The sequence below is a fragment of the Caloenas nicobarica genome, chromosome 25 (assembly GCF_036013445.1).
Source record: "Caloenas nicobarica isolate bCalNic1 chromosome 25, bCalNic1.hap1, whole genome shotgun sequence".
Classification (NCBI taxonomy): domain Eukaryota; kingdom Metazoa; phylum Chordata; class Aves; order Columbiformes; family Columbidae; genus Caloenas; species Caloenas nicobarica.
Genome location: NC_088269.1, coordinates 1,700,548 through 1,718,234, shown reverse-complemented (window position 1 = coordinate 1,718,234; position 17,687 = coordinate 1,700,548). Strand labels below are relative to the sequence as shown.

The following is a 17,687-nucleotide window of genomic DNA, read 5'->3' as shown; positions in this document are numbered from 1 at the left end:
CGCCGGTGCCGGTCCCGGTGCAGCGCCGTGCAGTGCCGGTGCCGCTCCCGGTGCAGCGCCGGTGCCGGTCCCGGTGCAGCGCCGTGCAGTGCCGGTGCCGCTCCCGGTGCAGCGCCGGTGCCGCTCCCGGTGCAGCGCCGTGCAGTGCCGCTGCCGGTCCCGCTCTGCGCAGCCCCGCCGCCGGTACCGGTGCCGTGGGCGTTCCCGGTGCATTCCCGGTGCCCCCGGCCCCTCCGCCGCTCGGTGCCGCCCCCGCCTCCTGCCCCCGCCCCCAGCCCGTCCCTCCCGCCCCCCGCATCCCGGCCGGGCTGTCGGTTCCGGGCCCGGGGCCGGTGCGATGGGGCCGCCCCGCTCCTGCCTCCTGCTGGCGGCCGCGCTGCTGCCGCTGCTGCCGCCCGGGGCCGCTCCCGGGGCCGCCGCCGCGACCCCCGCGCTCACCGACGCCGAGATCGAAGAGTTTCTGCGCGGGTTCCTCGGGCCCCGGGAGGGAGGGGACGGCGACGGGGACAGCGACGGGGATGGCACCGACTTGGGCTTCATCACCGAGCTGGGAACCGGCACCGGCACCGGTGAGCGGGCGGCACCGGGGCTGTCCCGGGGCGGGCAGAGGGAGGTGGGGACCCCCCCAGGCCGGCGGGGCGGCTGATCCCCCCGCCTCGTCCCCCCAGGCTCCCCGGGGCGGCTGTTGGAGCCTGAAAAACCCAAAAAAGGGAAGAAGGAAAAAGGTCCCAAACCCACCAAAAAGCCCAAAGAGAGACCCCGAGGCGCTAAGAAGGACAAGGACAAGGACAGGGACAGGGACAGGGACAGGGGCAAGGACAAGTCCCCCAAGAAGCCCAAGGAAAAGCCACCGAAAGGCTCCGAAAAAGCCCCGAAAGGCTCTGAAAAAGCTCCAAAAGGCGCCGATAAACCTTCGAAAGGCTCCAAAAAGCCCAAGGAGAAGCCACCCAAGGCCACCAAAAAGCCGTCTGGTAAGAAGCCACCAGAGCCACCGACCGTCCCCCCGGAGCCCCCCGGCACCCCACAGCCCCCACGGGGCGAGGACGACGTGGGGACACCCCAGTTCCCGGAGCTGCCTCCGTCCTACGAGGAGGAGGAGGATGGAGGTGGCCGAGGTGAGTTTTTGGGGCCCGTAAGTCACCACCAGCCGGGTTTAGGGGGGGAATTGTCACATCACCGTGTCACCTCCTGTCCCTGGTGGCACCCCATGGCTGGCTGGGCTTCGTCCCCCATGTGGGTCCCCACCGGGGTCACCCCCCTTGTCGCCCCCAGCCTTCCTCCTCGAGGGGGGTTTCTTTTGGCTGGGGGGGCAGGGGGCACCGCCAGCCCCTCTCTGTGTCACTGTCCCCAGGGGAGCCACCAAAGGAGCCCTGGGAGCAGGGACGGGAGGATTGGAGCCCCGAGCCGGAGCCTGGTGAGTGTCCTGCCCCTGCCGCCACCTCCCCGTCCCTGCGGCCACCTGCCTGTCCCCAACACCTCCCTGTGCCTGCACCCACCTCCTTGTGCCCCAGAGCCACCTCCCTGTTCCCAAATGTCACCTTCCTGCACCCCGATGTCACCTTCCTCCTCTCAAATGCCACCTCCCTGAGTGCCAGTGTCACCTCCTGGCATCTTGGGGCCACCTCTCTATCCCCAGGTGCCACCCCCCTGCACCCCAGTGTCACCTCCCTGTGCCCCAGGGCCGCCTCCCTGAGTCCCAGTGTCACCTCCATGCACCCTGGTGACAGCTCTCTGCACCTTGGGGTCACCTCTCTGAGCCCCAGTGTCACCTTCTGGCACCTTGAGGCCGCCTCCCTATCCCCAAGTGCCACATCGCTGCACCCCAGTGCCACTCCCCTGTTCCCCAGCGCCACCCCCTGCACCCCGATGTCACCTCCCCTGCACCCTGGCGTCACCTCCCTGCACCCCAGGACCACCCCCCTGTTCCCCACTGTCACCTCCCCTGCACCCTGGTGTCACCTCCCCTGCACCCCAGTGCCACCTCCCTGCACCCCAGTGCCACCCGCTGTGTCCCTGCCCCACGTGTCCCCTCCCCGCAGATGTCCCCGAGGAGCCGGAGCCACCGACCCTGGACTACAACGAGCAGCTGGAGCGGGAGGACTACGAGGACTGTACGGTGCTGGGGGGGACAGTTGGGGACAGAGGGTGTGTCCCCCCCTTCCCCTCCACCTCGCGCCCCCGAGGTCACTGTCACCCCCTCTCTGTCCCCAGTCGAGTACATCCGGCGGCAGCAGAAGCCCCGCAAACCCCCCAGCAGGAAAAAAACCGAGAGAGTCTGGCCCCAGCCCCAGGAGACACGTCAGTGCGGTGACAGGGGGACAAGGGACAAGGAGGGGGGACAGTCCCCAGCCTCGGGGACCCAGGGGAGCGTCATTTTGGGGCAGCCTGGAGCAGGGGTGGGCGTGGGGACACCACAGAGATGTGGGGACAGCACAAGGGGTGCGGGGGACCCCATAGGGGTGTGGGGATCTCTTGGGGACATGGGGATCCCATGGGGACATAGAGAGATCCTGTGGGGACATGGGGGACCCCACAGGGACATGCTGACCCCATGGGGACACAGGGGACCCCAGTAGGGACACTGGGACCCCACAGTGACATGGGGATACAACAGGGACATGCTGTCTCCATGGGGACACTGGGGACCCTAAAGGGAAATGGGGACCCCATAGGGACACTGGGATCCCACAGAAGTACGAGGGACCCCACAGGGACACAGGGATCTCTTGGGGACACAGGAATCCCATGAGGACATAGAGGCATCCTGTGGGGACATGGGGGTACCCATAGGGACGTGGGGACTCCACAGGGACATGCTGACCTCATGGGGACACAGGAGGCCCTGCAGGGACACAGGGGACCCCAATAGGGACACTGGGATCCCACAGAAGCATGGGGGACCCCATAGGGACCCCACAGGGACATGGGGACACCCCCACCCGCCCCATCCCCATCCTGTCCCTTTCTCCCTCCCCAGCGAAGCCGGAGGTGCCACCCCCACAGCCACCCCCCCAGCCCGTCCCGGTGACCGAAGGGGACTACGAGGACACCTTCGAGCCACCTGACTACGATGACCGTGAGTGACGAGCCAGGGGGATCGGGGCAGCCTGGGACCCCCATCCCTGGGGGGCTCTGCCTGGGATCTCCTCCCTGTGCCCAGCTGGGCTCCGAGCGGTGCCACCCACCCTCCCCTGTCCCCAGAGGGTTGTCCCAGCCCCCTCTTTGTCCCCACAGTGGCGTACGGGCTGCCGCCCCCCCCAAAGCCCAGGAAACACCCGGAGAAGGAGGAGATGGAGACAGACGAGGAGAAACTCAAACCTGGTGAGATGGGGCAAGGGCCAGGTGACATGTCCCCAGGGCAGCTGGCATGTCCCCAGGGCAGGTGGCACGTCCCCGTGGTGGGTGGCATGTTCCTGGGGTGGGCGGCACATCCCCAGGTGGCACATCCCCAGGGTCAGTGGCACGTGTCCAAGGTGGGTGGCACATTGCCAGGGTGGGTGGCATGTCCCCAGAGCACATGGCATGTCCCCAGGGTCAGTGTCACATTCCCAGGGTTGGTGGCACTTCCCTGTGGTGGGTGGCACATCCTTGGGATGGTGGCATGTCCCCAGGGCAGGTGTTACATCCCCAAGGTCAGTGTTACATCCCCAACGTGAGTGGCATGTCCCTTGGCTGGGTGGCACATCGGCAGGGTGGGTGGCATGTCCCCAGGGTCAGTGGCATGTCCCCGGGTGGGTGGCCTGTCCCTGGGGTGGGTGACACATCCCTGAGATGAGTGGCACATCCCCGGGTGGCACATCTGCAGTGTTGGTGGCACATCCCCGTGGTGGGTGGCACGTTGCCAGGGTGGCTGTCATGTCCCCAGGGTCGCTGGCACATCCCCAGGTGGGTGACACATCCTGGGGTGGGTGGCATGTCCCTGGGCGGGTGACACGTCCCCACCAGCTGCTGTCCCTCCCAGGGAAGCCCAAGAAGGGCGGTGGCAGCAAGGAGGAGGAGGAGGAGGATCCTTGGGCAGAGGAGAAGGGAAAGGATGGCAAAGGTGGGTGCCACCCAATGCTGTCCCCGTGCCCTGTCCCCCCGCAAGCTCTGTCCCCCACTTCACGTGTCCCTTTTCCAGGAAAACCCAAAAAACCAGGTGGGAAGAAGTGGGACCCGGACGAAGATGAATGGGCCCCCCCGGAGGAGAAGACAAGTGAGTGTCCCCATGCCCGGGGTGACAGCGGGCACCCCGCTGCGGGGGGATGCTCATAACGCCCCTGCCCCACCCCGCTGTCCCCAGGATGTCCCCCCATCGGCCTGGAGTCCCACCGCATCGAGGACGACCAGCTCCTGGCCTCCTCCATGCTGCGCCACGGGCTGCACGCCCAGCGCGGCCGCCTCAACATGCAGGTGACGGTCACCCCCCCAACCCCCCTGCCCCCCTCAATGCCACCAGACCCCCGCCGCGATGTCCCCATCTCTGTCCCCACCCCAGGCGGGTGCCAACGAGGACGATTTCTTCGACGGGGCTTGGTGCGCCGAGGACGACAGCAGCCGGGCGCACTGGCTGGAGGTTGACACCCGCCGGGCCACCAAGTTCACGGGCGTCATCACCCAAGGACGTGACTCCCAGATCCAGTATGGGGACAAGCGGGAGGGGACGGATTTGGAGACACAGGCCGGGGGGACCACCCCATCCCAACCTGTCCCCCTTTCCTTCCGCAGTGAGGACTTTGTCACCAGGTTCTACGTGGGCTTCAGCAACGACAGCCAGAACTGGGTGATGTACAGCAACGGCTACGAGGAGATGGTGCGGGACCCCGAAACGGGCTGGGGGGAACACGGGGACAATGGGGATCTTGTCATGCCCCCTTGGCTACATCTTGTCCCCCTCGGCAGACGTTTTATGGCAATGTGGACAAGGACACGCCGGTGCTGAGCGAGTTCCCCGAGCCCGTGGTCGCCCGGTACATCCGCGTCTACCCCCGGACGTGGAACGGGAGCCTCTGCCTGCGCCTCGAGGTGCTGGGCTGTCCCCTCTCCGGTAAGGGACACCCCCAAACAGCGGCTGGGGGGTCACGGCAGGTGGTGCCATCTCTGCAGCCCCCGCCGCGGTGTCCCTTGTGCCCTCTGCAGCCATCAGCAGCTACTACACCCAGCAGAATGAGGTGACATCTAGTGACAACCTGGACTTTCGGCACCACTCCTACAAGGACATGAGGCAGGTGAGCACTGTCAGGTGGGATCTGCTGGGGGGTGGGATCCTGCGCGGGGCAGAATCCACGGTGGGGTGGGATCCTCCATGGGGTGGGATACTTCATGGGGTGGGACCCTCTCTGGGGTGGGATCTGCCATAGGGTGGGACCCCCTGTGGAGTGGGATCCTTCATAGTATGGGATCCTCCACAGGATGGGACCCTCTAGATGACGGGACCCGCCATGGGGTGGGATCCTCCATGGGGTGGAATCCTCCTTGGGGTGGGACCCTCTGTAGGGTGGGATCCTGCGTGGGGTGGGACCCTTCATGGAGTGGGCTCCTCCATGGGGTGGACTTCTCCATGGGGTGGTATGCGCCATGGGATAGGATCCTCCACAGGGTGGAATCCTCCATAGGGTGGGACCCTCGGTGGGGCGGGACCTTCCATGGGGTGGGCTCAGCCCCGACCCGCGCCGTGTCCCCGCAGCTGATGAAGGTGGTGAACGAGGAGTGTCCCACCATCACCCGCATCTACAACATCGGCAAGAGCTCGCGGGGGCTGAAGCTCTATGCTATGGAGATCTCCGACAACCCCGGCGAGCACGAGACGGGTGAGTTGGGGACACCGGGGGGACCCCGCGCAGGCGGGGGTGCGGGCAGCACCCTGACCCCCTGCCCGCAGGAGAGCCTGAGTTCCGGTACACGGCCGGGCTGCACGGCAACGAGGCGCTGGGCCGGGAGCTGCTGCTGCTGCTCATGCAGTTCCTGTGCCGGGAGTACCGGGACGGCAACCCCCGCGTGCGCAGCCTGGTCACCGACACCCGCATCCACCTCGTCCCGTCCCTCAACCCCGACGGATACGAGCTGGCGAGAGAGGCGGTGCGGGGCGGGGAGGGGGTGGCGGGATGGGACAGGACAGGGGCATGATGGGATGGTGGGATGGGATGGTGGGATGGAATGGGATGGGATGGTGGGATGATGAGACGGTGGGATGGTGGGACAGCAGGATGGGATGGTGGGATAGTGGGATGGGATGGTGGGATGGGATAGGACAGTGGGATGGGATGATGGAATGGGATGGGATGGAATGGGATGATGGAATGGAATGGGATGGGATGGTGGGACAGTGGGATGGGATGATGGAATGGGATGGGATGATGGAATGGGGTGGGATGATGGAATGGGATGGTGGGATCGTGGGGTGGGATGGTGGCATGCAGTGGTGGAACAGTGGGATGGGGTGGTGGGATGGGATGGGGAGGCCATGGGATGGAATGGTGGTGTGGTGGGATGGGGTGGCTGGGCAGTGGGATGGGATGGTGGGATTGTGGGATGAAATGGTGGGATGGAATGGTGGGATGGGGTGGGATGGAGTGGTGGGATGAGGTTGTGGGGTGGGATGGAATGGTGGGGCAGTGGGATGGAATGATGGGATGGGATATTGGGCCAGTGGGATGGGGTGGTGGGACAGGGTGGTGGGATGGGACATTGGGGCAGCGGGATGGGGCAGCAGAGGAGGAATGGGGTGACTGGGTGGTGGGATGAGGTGGTGGAGCAGGAGATGGGATGGGGCATGGGGGTGGTGGCGTGAGATGGGGTGGGAGGGGTGGGGGTCGGGACACCTCCCCCATCTCACCGCTGCCCCCGGGCTCCCGCAGGGCTCTGAGCTGGGCAACTGGGCGCTGGGCCACTGGACGGAGGAGGGCTACGACCTCTTCGAGAACTTCCCTGACCTGGCCTCGGCGCTGTGGGCGGCCGAGGAGCGGCGCCTGGTGCCACACAAGTTCCCCAACCACCACATCCCCATCCCCGAGCACTACTTGGCCGAGGACGCTGCGGTGAGGCGCGGGACGCGGCACGGGGGCGGCCGTGGGGACGTGGTGGCTCACGCTGCCGTGGCACCACGCAGGTGGCGGTGGAGACACGGGCCGTCGTGGCGTGGATGGAGAAGAACCCGTTCGTGCTGGGAGCCAACCTGCAGGGCGGGGAGAAGCTGGTGTCCTTCCCCTTCGACACGGCACGGCCGCCCAGCGCCACGGCCACCCCGCGCGTGGCACCGCACGACGACTACGAGGACGACAACCCCGAGGTGCAGGAGACACCCGACCACGCCGTCTTCCGCTGGCTCGCCATCTCCTACGCCTCGGCCCACCTCACCATGACCGAGACCTTCCGCGGGGGCTGCCACACGCAGGATGTCACCAACGCCATGGGCATCGTGCAGGGGGCCAAGTGGCACCCGCGGGCTGGCAGTAAGTGGGGGCGGCGCCGTGCAGCGTTGGTCTGTCCGTCCTGTGCTCCCTCCAGCACCCAAAGGTGCGAGCGAGCAGCTGGGTGGGCACTTGGCTGTTTGTCCCATGTGTCTGAACACTGTACAGTGTCAGTCTGTCCAGCCCACGCTCCCTCCAGCACCCAAAGGTGCGAGCGAGCAGCTGGGTGGGCGCTTTGGCCGTCTGTCCTGCAGGTCTGAATGACTTCAGCTACCTGCACACCAACTGCCTGGAGCTCTCCGTGTTCCTGGGCTGCGACAAGTTCCCCCATGAGAGTGAACTGCAGCAGGAGTGGGAGAACAACAAGGAGTCGCTGCTCACCTTCATGGAGCAGGTGGGGTGCGGGCAGGGCGCGGGCAGGGCGCGGGCAGGGCGCAGGCAGCTGCTTGTGACCCTTTTTGTCCCCTTCTCCTTCGGCAGGTCCATCGCGGAATCAAGGGCTTGGTGACGGACCAGCAGGGAGAACCCATCGCCAACGCCACCATCGTGGTGGGAGGCATCAACCACAACGTGCAGACAGGTAGGGTGCAGGCAGGGCACGGGCAGGGTGGCACAGGCAGCGTGTGCCGCCTCCTTCACCCCCTTCCCGCCCGCAGCCAGCGGCGGGGACTACTGGCGCATCCTGAACCCTGGCGAGTACCGGGTGACGGCGCGGGCCGAGGGCTACAACCCCAGCGTCAAGACCTGCAGCGTGTTCTATGACATCGGGGCCACCCAGTGCAACTTCGTCCTCTCCCGCTCCAACTGGAAGCGCATCCGGGAGATCATGGCCATGAACGGCAACCGGCCCATCCGCCGCGTCGTCCCCGGCCGCCCCATGACGCCGCGCGAACGGATGCGGCTGCGGATGAGGCTGCGGCACCGCATGCGGCTGCGGCAGCAGATGCGGCTGCGGCGGCTCAACAGCACCACGGCCGCCAGCGGCCCCACGGCCCCGCCGCCCACCACGGCCCTGCCCTTGACCTTCAGCAGCACCACCTACGCGCCGTGGAGCCAAGAGCCGCCCACCGCTGGCACCTGGGAGATGGAGACCGAAACGGAGGTGGTGACCGAGCTGGTGACGGAGACAGAGGCTTGGGAGCTGGGGACGGGGACGGCACAGCCGCTCACCACAGCCGAGACCTACACCGTGAACTTTGGGGACTAGGGGACGCTCGTCCCCTCGCTCCTGCTGCCAGCCACGGCCAGATGCTCGCGGATGGTTTTGTTTCGCCCGCTGCAGGTTCCAGCATCTGCTTCCAAAGGCTCCCCGGAGCCCCGCTCTGGGCCGGGGGGGCTCCAGCCCCCCACCCACACTGCACCCCAGCACTGCAGGGCACCCCACGCCGACACCCTGAGGGTTGGGCGGCTGCCAAGGGTCCCCCTGGGTGGCTGCCGAGTGTCCCCCTGAAAGGACGTGCTGCCCCGTCCCGTGGGAGGGGGAGCCTGGCAAGGGACAGGGGGAAGCAGGACCCAGCCCTGTCCCCGTCCCCGTCCCCGCAGGGGTGTCAGGGGTGGCCCCGCTCTCCAGGGCAGGGCCCGTACGGAGGGAGGCACAGCCCCTCTCCCCTCCACACAGTTTTTTTTATTACACAAATAAATCAAGTTATATTGGTACGAGCATCTCATCTCTCCCGTGCCCTGGCAGGTCCGTGCCAGCCCCCCCGGGGGTGACACAAAGGTTTATAGAGTCCTGCTCAGTGCCCGACCTCCATGTCCCCGTCATCATCCTCGGCCCCGAAGCCAGAGAAGCTGATGGGTTGGCAGCTGAGGTTGCGCAGGTTGACCAGGCAGGCGGTCTGCGTGGCGCTGAACGCCGGCACCGTCACCAGCAGCACCCGCTGCCCCTCGTCCCCTGCAAGGACAGGCGGGTGAGCCCCCCGGTGACACCCCCAGCAAGGATTGGGGGGTGTCACGGGCTGCGGGACCCACCTTGGAGCAGCTTGGACTGGAAACGGGGAGCATTTCCACAGAAGTAGACGTGAGGGCAGGCAGTGAGGATGAAAGGGTCCGATTTGTAAAAGGGGTAACAGCCTGGGAGGGACAGAAATGAGGAGGGGAACCGGCACCCGCACCCCTTTTTGGGGCAAACGCCCCCCGCCTCGGCGGCCCCTGCCTTACCCAGCGTGTCGGGGGCCGTGGGGCTGATGTGTCCTGCCCGCAGCGTCCACTCCAGGATCTCCAGGTAGTCATCCATGCTGCTGTATTTGAATATATCGCTAATATTTTGCCCTGATGTCCCCAAAAACCTACATTTTTGAGGAAGAAAGGAGAGATTCAGACACCTGTACTTGCCATGATTTGCCCCATGACCCCGCGCCGGCAGCAATTGTCACCGAGCTGGTGATACATGAGGGTTTGTTACCTGACACCATCGATGTCGGCCTGGTAGGGGTTGGTGACAAGGTGCAGCGTGGCGTAGGCGCTGGCCAGGGGCAGCATGCAGCGGTGCAGCGGCTGCTGCGGCAGCGTGTAGTTGGTGGGGTCGAACTCGCCGGGCATCACGTCCACGGGCACAGAGGTCTGCGGGCAGTGCAGGGGTCACCGGGGCGGCCAAACCCCCCGGCCTTACATGGGGCACGGAGCAAAGCCCTGGCTGGAGCTCACTGCTGGCTCTGCCGCGCTTGGTGTCACCACAGAGAATCGTTTTGGTTGGAAAAGCCTCTCAAGATCACCGAGTCCAACCATAACCCACCCCTGGCACTGCCTGTGTCCCTGAGAACCTCATGTCCGTCTGTCCAACCCCTCCAGGGATGGTGACTCCAGCACTGCCCTGGGCAGCCTGTTCCAATGCCCGACAGCCCTTTGGGGAAGAAATTGTTCCCCATTTCTAATGTAAACCCCCCCGGGCGCTGGCAGTGTTGCCTCCCCAGCGTGGGAGCCAGTTTCTCTCCCAGAACGTCCCCAACTCCCCGGCCAAGCCCGTCCCGCTCTAAGCACTCACACAAAGCTGCAGCAGGATCTCATCCAGCATCTTCACGGCCTCCACGCTCGCCGCCTGCGTCTTCTTGGTCAAGTACTTGGCCTGGATCGGTGGGGAGGCAGTGAGGGAATGTCCCCGTGTCCCCTCCAAACCCCAGCGAGCCCAGCCCTGGCCACAGCCCCCGGCCCCGTGGTACCTTGTTGATGGTGTCCCGGCTCTGGGTGTTCTGGCTCAGCAGGTTCCCTGCCAGGACGACGCGGGAGATGTTGGCGGCGCAGCTCTGCCCGCCCTCGGCACCCAGCTGCCCCGTCACCACGTCCACCAGCAGCTGGGTGCCCAGCAGGGACTCGCCGCTGCCGCTGCCCAGCCCCAGCCCCGACACCAGCAGCACGAACCTGCACAGAGAGACGAGTCCCCGGCCGTGACTTCCCTTGGGACAAAGGACACACGACCCCCAGGGCTTGGGGACGCGGTGACAAGACTCACCGGTCCGCGCTGGGGCCGTTCCAGGGCAGCGGCGGCGGCAGGTTGGCGAAGCAGTGATCCTCCACCAGGAACTTGCCATCGTCTTGCTCGCAGCCATACACGGCAAAGATGGTCCCTATGGCACAGAGCGGGCGGTGACATCCCCGGCCAGCGCCTGCCGGGTGGCTCCCACCGTTGTCCCCTACCTGTCACCAGCCGCTGCACCTCGATGGCTCCTTCCAGCTTGATCCGCTGCAGCTCGTCCTCCAGGATCAGCTCGTCCGAGGGGTGGATGTACTTGGACAGGGGGGGCTGAGGCTCCAGGTTGTGCTGGCGGGGACAGGGTGGGATGTGATGGGCACAGTGAGGCTGAGCTGCCCCCAAGGTCCCTTCACCCCCCAACAAACCCCCCACTCCTGTCATCTCCTGGTGAGAGTGTCGGGCTCTGCTCCCCAGGAACAAGTGCCAGGACCAGAGGAAACGGCCTCAAGTTGCGCCAGGGGAGGTTGAGGTTGGATCTGGGGAACAATTTCTTCCCCAAAGGGCTGTGGGGCATTGGAACAGGCTGCCCAGGGCAGTGCTGGAGTCACCATCCCTGGAGGGGTTGGACAGACGGACATGAGGTTCTCAGGGACACGGGGCAGTGCCAGGGGTGGGTTATGGTTGGACTCGATGAGCTTGAGGGGCTTTTCCAACCAAAACGATTCTGTGATTCTGCGCTGCCGCTGTGAAGGGGACACTTTGGAGGCCCCAGCAGCTCTCACCAGATGCTCACCACTCGGCCGAGCTGGTTTCACTTAACGTTTCCCCGCAGCGTCCTGGCAAAGCGAACACCAGCGCAGTTCCCCAGCCGAGGGGGAAGCGGCTCAGCCAGGCTCTGGCTTCGCTTCGGGACACGTGTTTGCGATCACCGGCCAGGCCAGCGCTCCGCTGACTTTGAACCCTTGTGCCGTGACAAGACGGCTCCAAACTTCCCAACGTGCTCTCCAGGAGCTGGTGGGGAGTGGACGGGCCCCGGGACAGCACGGGGACAGCAGAGCTGCCCCGGACAACCCCTCATCCTCCCCCCTGCAGCAGGAAAGGGGCTTTGCTCTCCCAGCCCCACTGGGATTAAACTGGTCAGCCTGAAGAACAGGAGCTGAGGGGAGACCTTCTGATCTCTGACCTGCCTGAAAGGAGCTTGGAGCCAGGGGGGGTCGGGCTCTGCTCCCCAGGAACAAGCGCCAGGACCAGAGGAAATGGGGAAGGGGACCATTCCTGGCGTTACCTCCTCGCTGATCTCCTGCAGGATGGACGGCTGGAGCTGCATCGCCTTGAAGAGCGTCCCCACCACGCAGCACCTCTCGCCCGCCTGCAGCTCGCAGAGCTTCCGCACCGGCATGTCCTGCCCTGCGGGGACAAACGCGGCTCAGCACCTCGGGGATGCCTGCGGGGGCAGGCGAGGCGCCGGGCTTGTGCTAGTTAATATCTACTGATACTAATCGATATCTTAATCAATGACATTCTATCTAGAATGAGGTTCTACAACTGCCTGAAAAGAGCTTGGAGCCAGGGGGGGTCGAGCTCTGCTCCCCAGGAACAAGTGCCAGGACCAGAGGAAACGGCCTCAAGTTGCACCAGGGGAGGTTGAGGTTGGATCTGGGGAACAATTTCTTCCCCAAAGGGCTGTGGGGCATTGGAACAGGCTGCCCAGGGCAGTGCTGGAGTCACCATCCCTGGAGGGGTTGGACAGACGGACATGAGGTTCTCGGGGACATGGGGCAGTGCCTGGGGTGGGTTATAGGTGGACTCGACGAGCTCAAGGGGCTTTTCCAACTCAAATGATTCTGTGATTCTAAGTGCAAGGGCTGGAACCTGGTTCTGGGCAAACCCCGGTATCAATATGGGCTGGGGTTGGAGCAGCCCTGCAGAAAAGGACTTGGGGGCACTGGGGAGGACAGATCAGACACGACCCAGCCACGTGCACTTGCAGTCCCCAAGGCCAATGGCATCTTAGGCTGCATCAAGAGAAATTCAATAAATCGTTGCCCCTGAGGGTGGTGAGAGCCTGGCTCAGGGTGCCCAGAGAGGTGGTGGATGAACCATCCCTGGAGACATCCCAGGCCAGGCTGGACGGGGCTCTGAGCAACCTGAGCTGGTGCAGATGTCCCTGCTCATGGCAGGGGGGGCACTGGGGGAGCTGGGGAGGGCCCTTCAGCCCAAACCATCCTGTGATTCTGTGATTCTGATTCCAAGGTTGGCCGGGACGAGCTGGAAGGCCCTGAAGGTCAAGGACAGCCAGAGGTGGAGGAGCCGCTGCGGAGCCGCTCGCTTTTTGCCGAGGAGCCGAACACACATGTGTTGGCCAGATGGGGCCGGGGCAGCGCCGGAGCCAGCGCCGCTGCGGCATTTCCTCCGCGGTGGGGGGAGCTGGGTCACGCCGGGGTCTGGGGGACCCGCCGGGGTCTGGGGGACCCACAGGTCACAGCCACCCCCAGGACGGGGTCAGGGCTCCCACCAGGCCCACGGGTCCCGCTCTGCCCGCGAATGGGGCTGCAGGCGCTGGGATCGTCCCCCCTGGGGCTGGTGCTGCTGCTCCTCAGGAAATTGGGGACCCCAACGTCCCGCTCGGATGTGACAGGCGGGAGAGATCGTCACCATCCCCAGGTCTGAGCAGGGCCAGATCCTCACCCGCGATCTCCCCTGGGACCCAGGATCCCTCCTAACTTGGGATCCCCATCGCCAGCCGAGCATTTGGGAAGATCCCGGCACAGGCGTGAGCAGGGACCGAACGGATCTCCAGGAGGGAAACCCCTGCCTGCAGCGCCAGCTTTGGGGTGGGAGAGCCTCGAAAGGCACAGGGCAGGGATCCGCAAGGAGATCCAGGCCAAGGGAACCCACAGGATTCTCAGGAGGTGCGAACAGCATCGCAGCCCCTGCACTTCATCGCTTTTTGGCCAGGGAGTGTTTGCAGACAGCAATAAAATGCAGCTCCCGGAGCACGAGACATCTCACCACACCCCGAGGGCTCAGAGATGCCTCAGCCCCGTCCTCTACGTGTCCGTAGGAATTTTATTTCCCCCTCCGTTTAAATCACCCCCGGCTGGGCTGGCGCTGCCAGAGCTGCCGGGCTCCTCTCCCAGAACGTCCCCACCGCGCCGGCTCCTTCGCCAGCTCGTCCCTCCTGCCCATGGGGGACATTTTTCTGTTTTCCCCCCCTCAAAACTGTCCCTTTGCTCCTCACACGCCGGTGGAACGTGACCGCGGGCGGCGGACGCACCCGCTGCCATCACAGACACTCCGGAGCTGCAAACACGACTTTCTCCAGCCCAGGAATGCAAACATTCTGACTCCAAAAAAACAACCCGGTTTTAGTTTCTTATTCTTGGCTTTAACCCCCCAAACGTCTGTGTTTAGGGGGAGGGGGGCTGCTCTCTCCAGATTTTTGCGTGTGGATGTTTCTCACTGGGAGACAAACCCCAGAAATCTCATCCCATCCTGTGACTCAGGGACGTGGAGCTTTATAAAACCGCCGGCTCCCGTCACCCTCGGCAAAACTGAGGCTCACGGCGCAGGGCCAAGGAACGAGCCCGGCGCGGGCTTTGCTTCCCCTCGGCTCAGCACAGCCCACGGGGTCGGGAGAGAGAAAAACACAGATCCAGCCCAAAAACCTCCATAGATGGGCAAAGGCGAAAGCCTGGCTGGGCTGAGAAGGGGAAATTTGGCTTTTACCGCGCCAGGGGCAGCCACGTGCCGAGGCCGGGCAGAGAGCTGAGCTGCTGCGCTTCGTCAGCACCGCTACAGCTTCGGATGGAAACTCTTTAGTGTCGGGATCGCAGCCTCAACCGCTAACGCGCCCCCCAGGCGAGGAAACAGCCCCTGGCCCGACAAACCTGGTGCTGCCGGCGGCGAGCGGGAGCTTCGACCCAGCACGGGGAGCAAAATAAAAAGGGTTTCCCTGCACAGTTGATGTTTAAAGGTGATTTTAGAAATGTTGGCAGAGAAAACATCCCCCAAAATCACCCCTGGGTTACTTGGCCCCTCGTGTGTGAACTTAGGAACTGATGGCCGGGACCTGCTAAAAAATGACCAAAGAGCTTCCAGTGGGCGCCGTGTCGGCTGCGCAGCTTTGGCCCCTTCCCCAAAACGGGAGGTTGTTCCCCAAACTGACTGTGGCTGAACAGGAGCCCAGGTGGCCAAGAGGCCACCAGCATCCTGGCTGGGACCAGCACTGGTGTGGCCAGCAGGCCCAGGGCAGTGACCGTCCTGTGCTGGGCTCTGGGGAGGAAAAACCTCGAATCCTGGGGGCAGTTCTGGGCCCCTCAGCTCAGGGCTCAAGATGGCAGCACCAAAATCACCTCAGGGCTCAAAATGGTGGCACCAAAATCACCTCAGGGCTCAAAATAGCGGCCCCAGGGGCACCCAAATCACTTGGAAACAACAGAACGGTGGCCCCAGGGGTGGTGGGATCACCTCATGAAAGGCCTTGAGGTGCTGGAGCGAGTTGAGAGAAGGGAACGGAGCTGGTGAGGGGCTGGAGCACAAGTGTGATGGGAGCGGCTGAGGGAGCTGGGGGTTCAGCTGGAGAACAGGAGCTGAGGGGAGACCTTCTGATCTCTGACCTGCCTGAAAGGAGCTTGGAGCCAGGGGGGGTCGGGCTCTGCTCCCCAGGAACAAGCGCCAGGACCAGAGGAAACGGCCTCAAGTTGCGCCAGGGGAGGCTGAGGTTGGATCTGGGGAACAATTTCTTCCCCAAAGGGCTGTGGGGCATTGGAACAGGCTGCCCAGGGCAGTGCTGGAGTCACCATCCCTGGAGGGGTTGGACAGACGGACATGAGGTTCTCAGGGACAGGGGGCAGTGCCGGGGGTGGGTTATGGTTGCACTCGCTCCCGAGGGCCTTTTCCACCCAAAACGCCGACTCCACCACTCACCCCACTTCTCCCGCGCCCGCTGCTCCAGGCTGGGCCGCATCCCCATCAGCCGCGCCGCGTACACGTGTGCGTACTGGCGGCCGAAGCTGCGCTCGCCCAGGCTGAAGGGCTGGGAACAGTCGTCGTACGCCGACAGCGGCACCCGCGCGAAGGTGCAGGGCTGGGCGGCCGGGGGGGCCAGCAGGGCCTGCGCCGTGGGGGCCGCCTGCTCCCAGAACATGGCGGGGGGGACGCGGGAGGATGCGACGGTCGGGCTGGGGAGAAAATGGAAAGATTAGGGATTGTGGTAAATCGAGGCACGGTGCTGAGCACACCCGCCACCCTGAGACACCGTGAGCCCCCCCAAAACACACGCCAGACCTCGGTCTAAGCCCCCTAAACCCCACACCCCCATCCAACGCCAGGGCACCCCAAACTCATCGTAGTGCCCCCAAAACCACAGGACCCGCCCCACCCTCCCAAACTGCACCCCAGCATCACAACACGAACTCCCCCCAAAACCCACCCTGGGCACCAGGCCGCCCCGGGACCCCCCAAAATGCACCGAGAGCCTGCACGGGCCCCCAGAGCCCCCCGGCACAGCCCCCCCGGACACCCCTAAACACAACCCTGGCACCCCCCGAGCGCTCGGACCCACACAAACACCAGGAACCCCCACTAGGACACCCCCCCCAAAACACCCCGGCCCAAGACCCGCCCTGGGGCACCAGGACCCCCCGAACCAGCCCCCCCGGGTGCCCCCCGGGCCAGGGCCCCTCAGATCCCCCCAAAAGGCACCAGCCCCCCGGAGCCCCCCCGGTCCCCCCGTTCTCAGCCGCCCCCCCAGACGGCGGGTCACGTACGGGGTCAGAGGTCAGAGGTCGGGGGGGCACCGCGGACCCGACATTTGCGGAGCGGGGGGGTGGGGAAGGAAAAGGCGCGAACGCCGCAAAGCCCGGAAGTCCCGTGGCCGCGGAGCGGAAGTGACGTTTACGCGGCGCGTCGCCATGGCAATAGCTGTGGCGGCTGCGCGGGGCCGTTACCCTGGAAACGGGGGCGGGGCGGGAACACCCGGGACCCCGGAGCGGGCGGGGGGGAACAGGGGGCACGTGACCGACCCTGGGGCCACCGGGACCCGCCCCGGGACAGCCTCAGCCAATCAGAGCGCAGGGAATCCCCTTTTTTTTTTTTTTTTTTTTTTTTTTTAGCCCCAACCAATCAGAGAGCAGGGAATCCCCTTTGTTTGGCCCTGGCCAATCAGAACGCAAAGAATTCCCTTTTATATTGGTCCCAGCCAATCAGAGCACAAGGAGCCCCCCTACTCTTTTTGTAACAGCCAATCAGAATGCAGGGAATCTCCCCCCCCCCCCCCCCCCCTTTTTTTTTTTTGTCCCAACCAATCAGGGTGCAGGGAATCCCTTTTTTTCGGTCTCAGCCAATCAGAGCCCAGGGAATCTCTTTTGTTTGGCCCTGGCCAATGGGAACAGGGAGACTCCTGGCAGCTGAGGGCTGCCACCAATCAGAACTCAAGGATGTCTTTCCCGTGGCAACCAATCAGAGTGCAGGGAATCAGTTGCTGGCCAGGGCCAATGAGCGCAGTGCTGCTGCTGGCCGCAGCCAATCAGAGCACGGAGAATCCTGCTGGCTGCAGCCAATCAGAGCACAGCCCCATCCCTTGGGGTGACCTGGACCCCAAGGGTGCCCCCAACACCCGGGGGTGACCCCGGGGGAGTTCCCGGAGCCCCTGGGGATCCCCAACCCCCCCCGGGTGCCCCAAACCTTCCGCAGAATCCAAACCCCTCGGGTGCCCCAACACCCCACGGTGTCCCCAGCCCCCCCTCCCCACCGGGCTGTCCCCATTTCTGGCTCCTGGGGGGTCCCCAGCCACACTTACCCTCCCCCTGCAGCCCTGGGCTGTGGATCCCCAAATTTTATCCCCCCTTATCACCCCGAGATAAATCGGGGGGCAGATCCGGGTCCCC

At 64.9% G+C, this 17,687-nt stretch overlaps 2 protein-coding genes across 2 annotated transcripts; one reads left to right on the top strand and one right to left on the bottom strand.

Annotated features, from left to right (window-relative positions):
• Positions 1–317: 317 nt before the first annotated feature.
• On the top strand, positions 318–9,043 carry AEBP1 (AE binding protein 1). Its single transcript, XM_065651524.1, has 21 exons — positions 318–569; positions 669–1,115; positions 1,352–1,414; positions 2,040–2,111; positions 2,212–2,298; positions 2,978–3,076; positions 3,235–3,321; positions 3,962–4,042; positions 4,121–4,195; positions 4,283–4,392; positions 4,478–4,620; positions 4,708–4,792; positions 4,882–5,026; positions 5,119–5,207; positions 5,666–5,789; positions 5,861–6,057; positions 6,837–7,016; positions 7,088–7,430; positions 7,643–7,782; positions 7,869–7,968; positions 8,045–9,043. The coding sequence occupies exons 1-21, from the start codon at positions 338–340 to the stop codon at positions 8,593–8,595; spliced, it is 3,450 nt and encodes a 1,149-aa protein (XP_065507596.1). The 5' UTR covers positions 318–337; the 3' UTR covers positions 8,596–9,043.
• On the bottom strand, positions 8,993–16,649 carry POLD2 (DNA polymerase delta 2, accessory subunit). Its single transcript, XM_065651526.1, has 11 exons — positions 16,569–16,649; positions 15,727–15,980; positions 12,083–12,204; positions 11,022–11,145; positions 10,837–10,951; positions 10,547–10,745; positions 10,372–10,452; positions 9,793–9,950; positions 9,549–9,676; positions 9,360–9,461; positions 8,993–9,282 (listed from the first exon to the last, which is right to left on the bottom strand). The coding sequence occupies exons 2-11, from the start codon at positions 15,944–15,946 to the stop codon at positions 9,125–9,127; spliced, it is 1,407 nt and encodes a 468-aa protein (XP_065507598.1). The 5' UTR covers positions 15,947–15,980; positions 16,569–16,649; the 3' UTR covers positions 8,993–9,124.
• Positions 16,650–17,687: the final 1,038 nt, after the last annotated feature.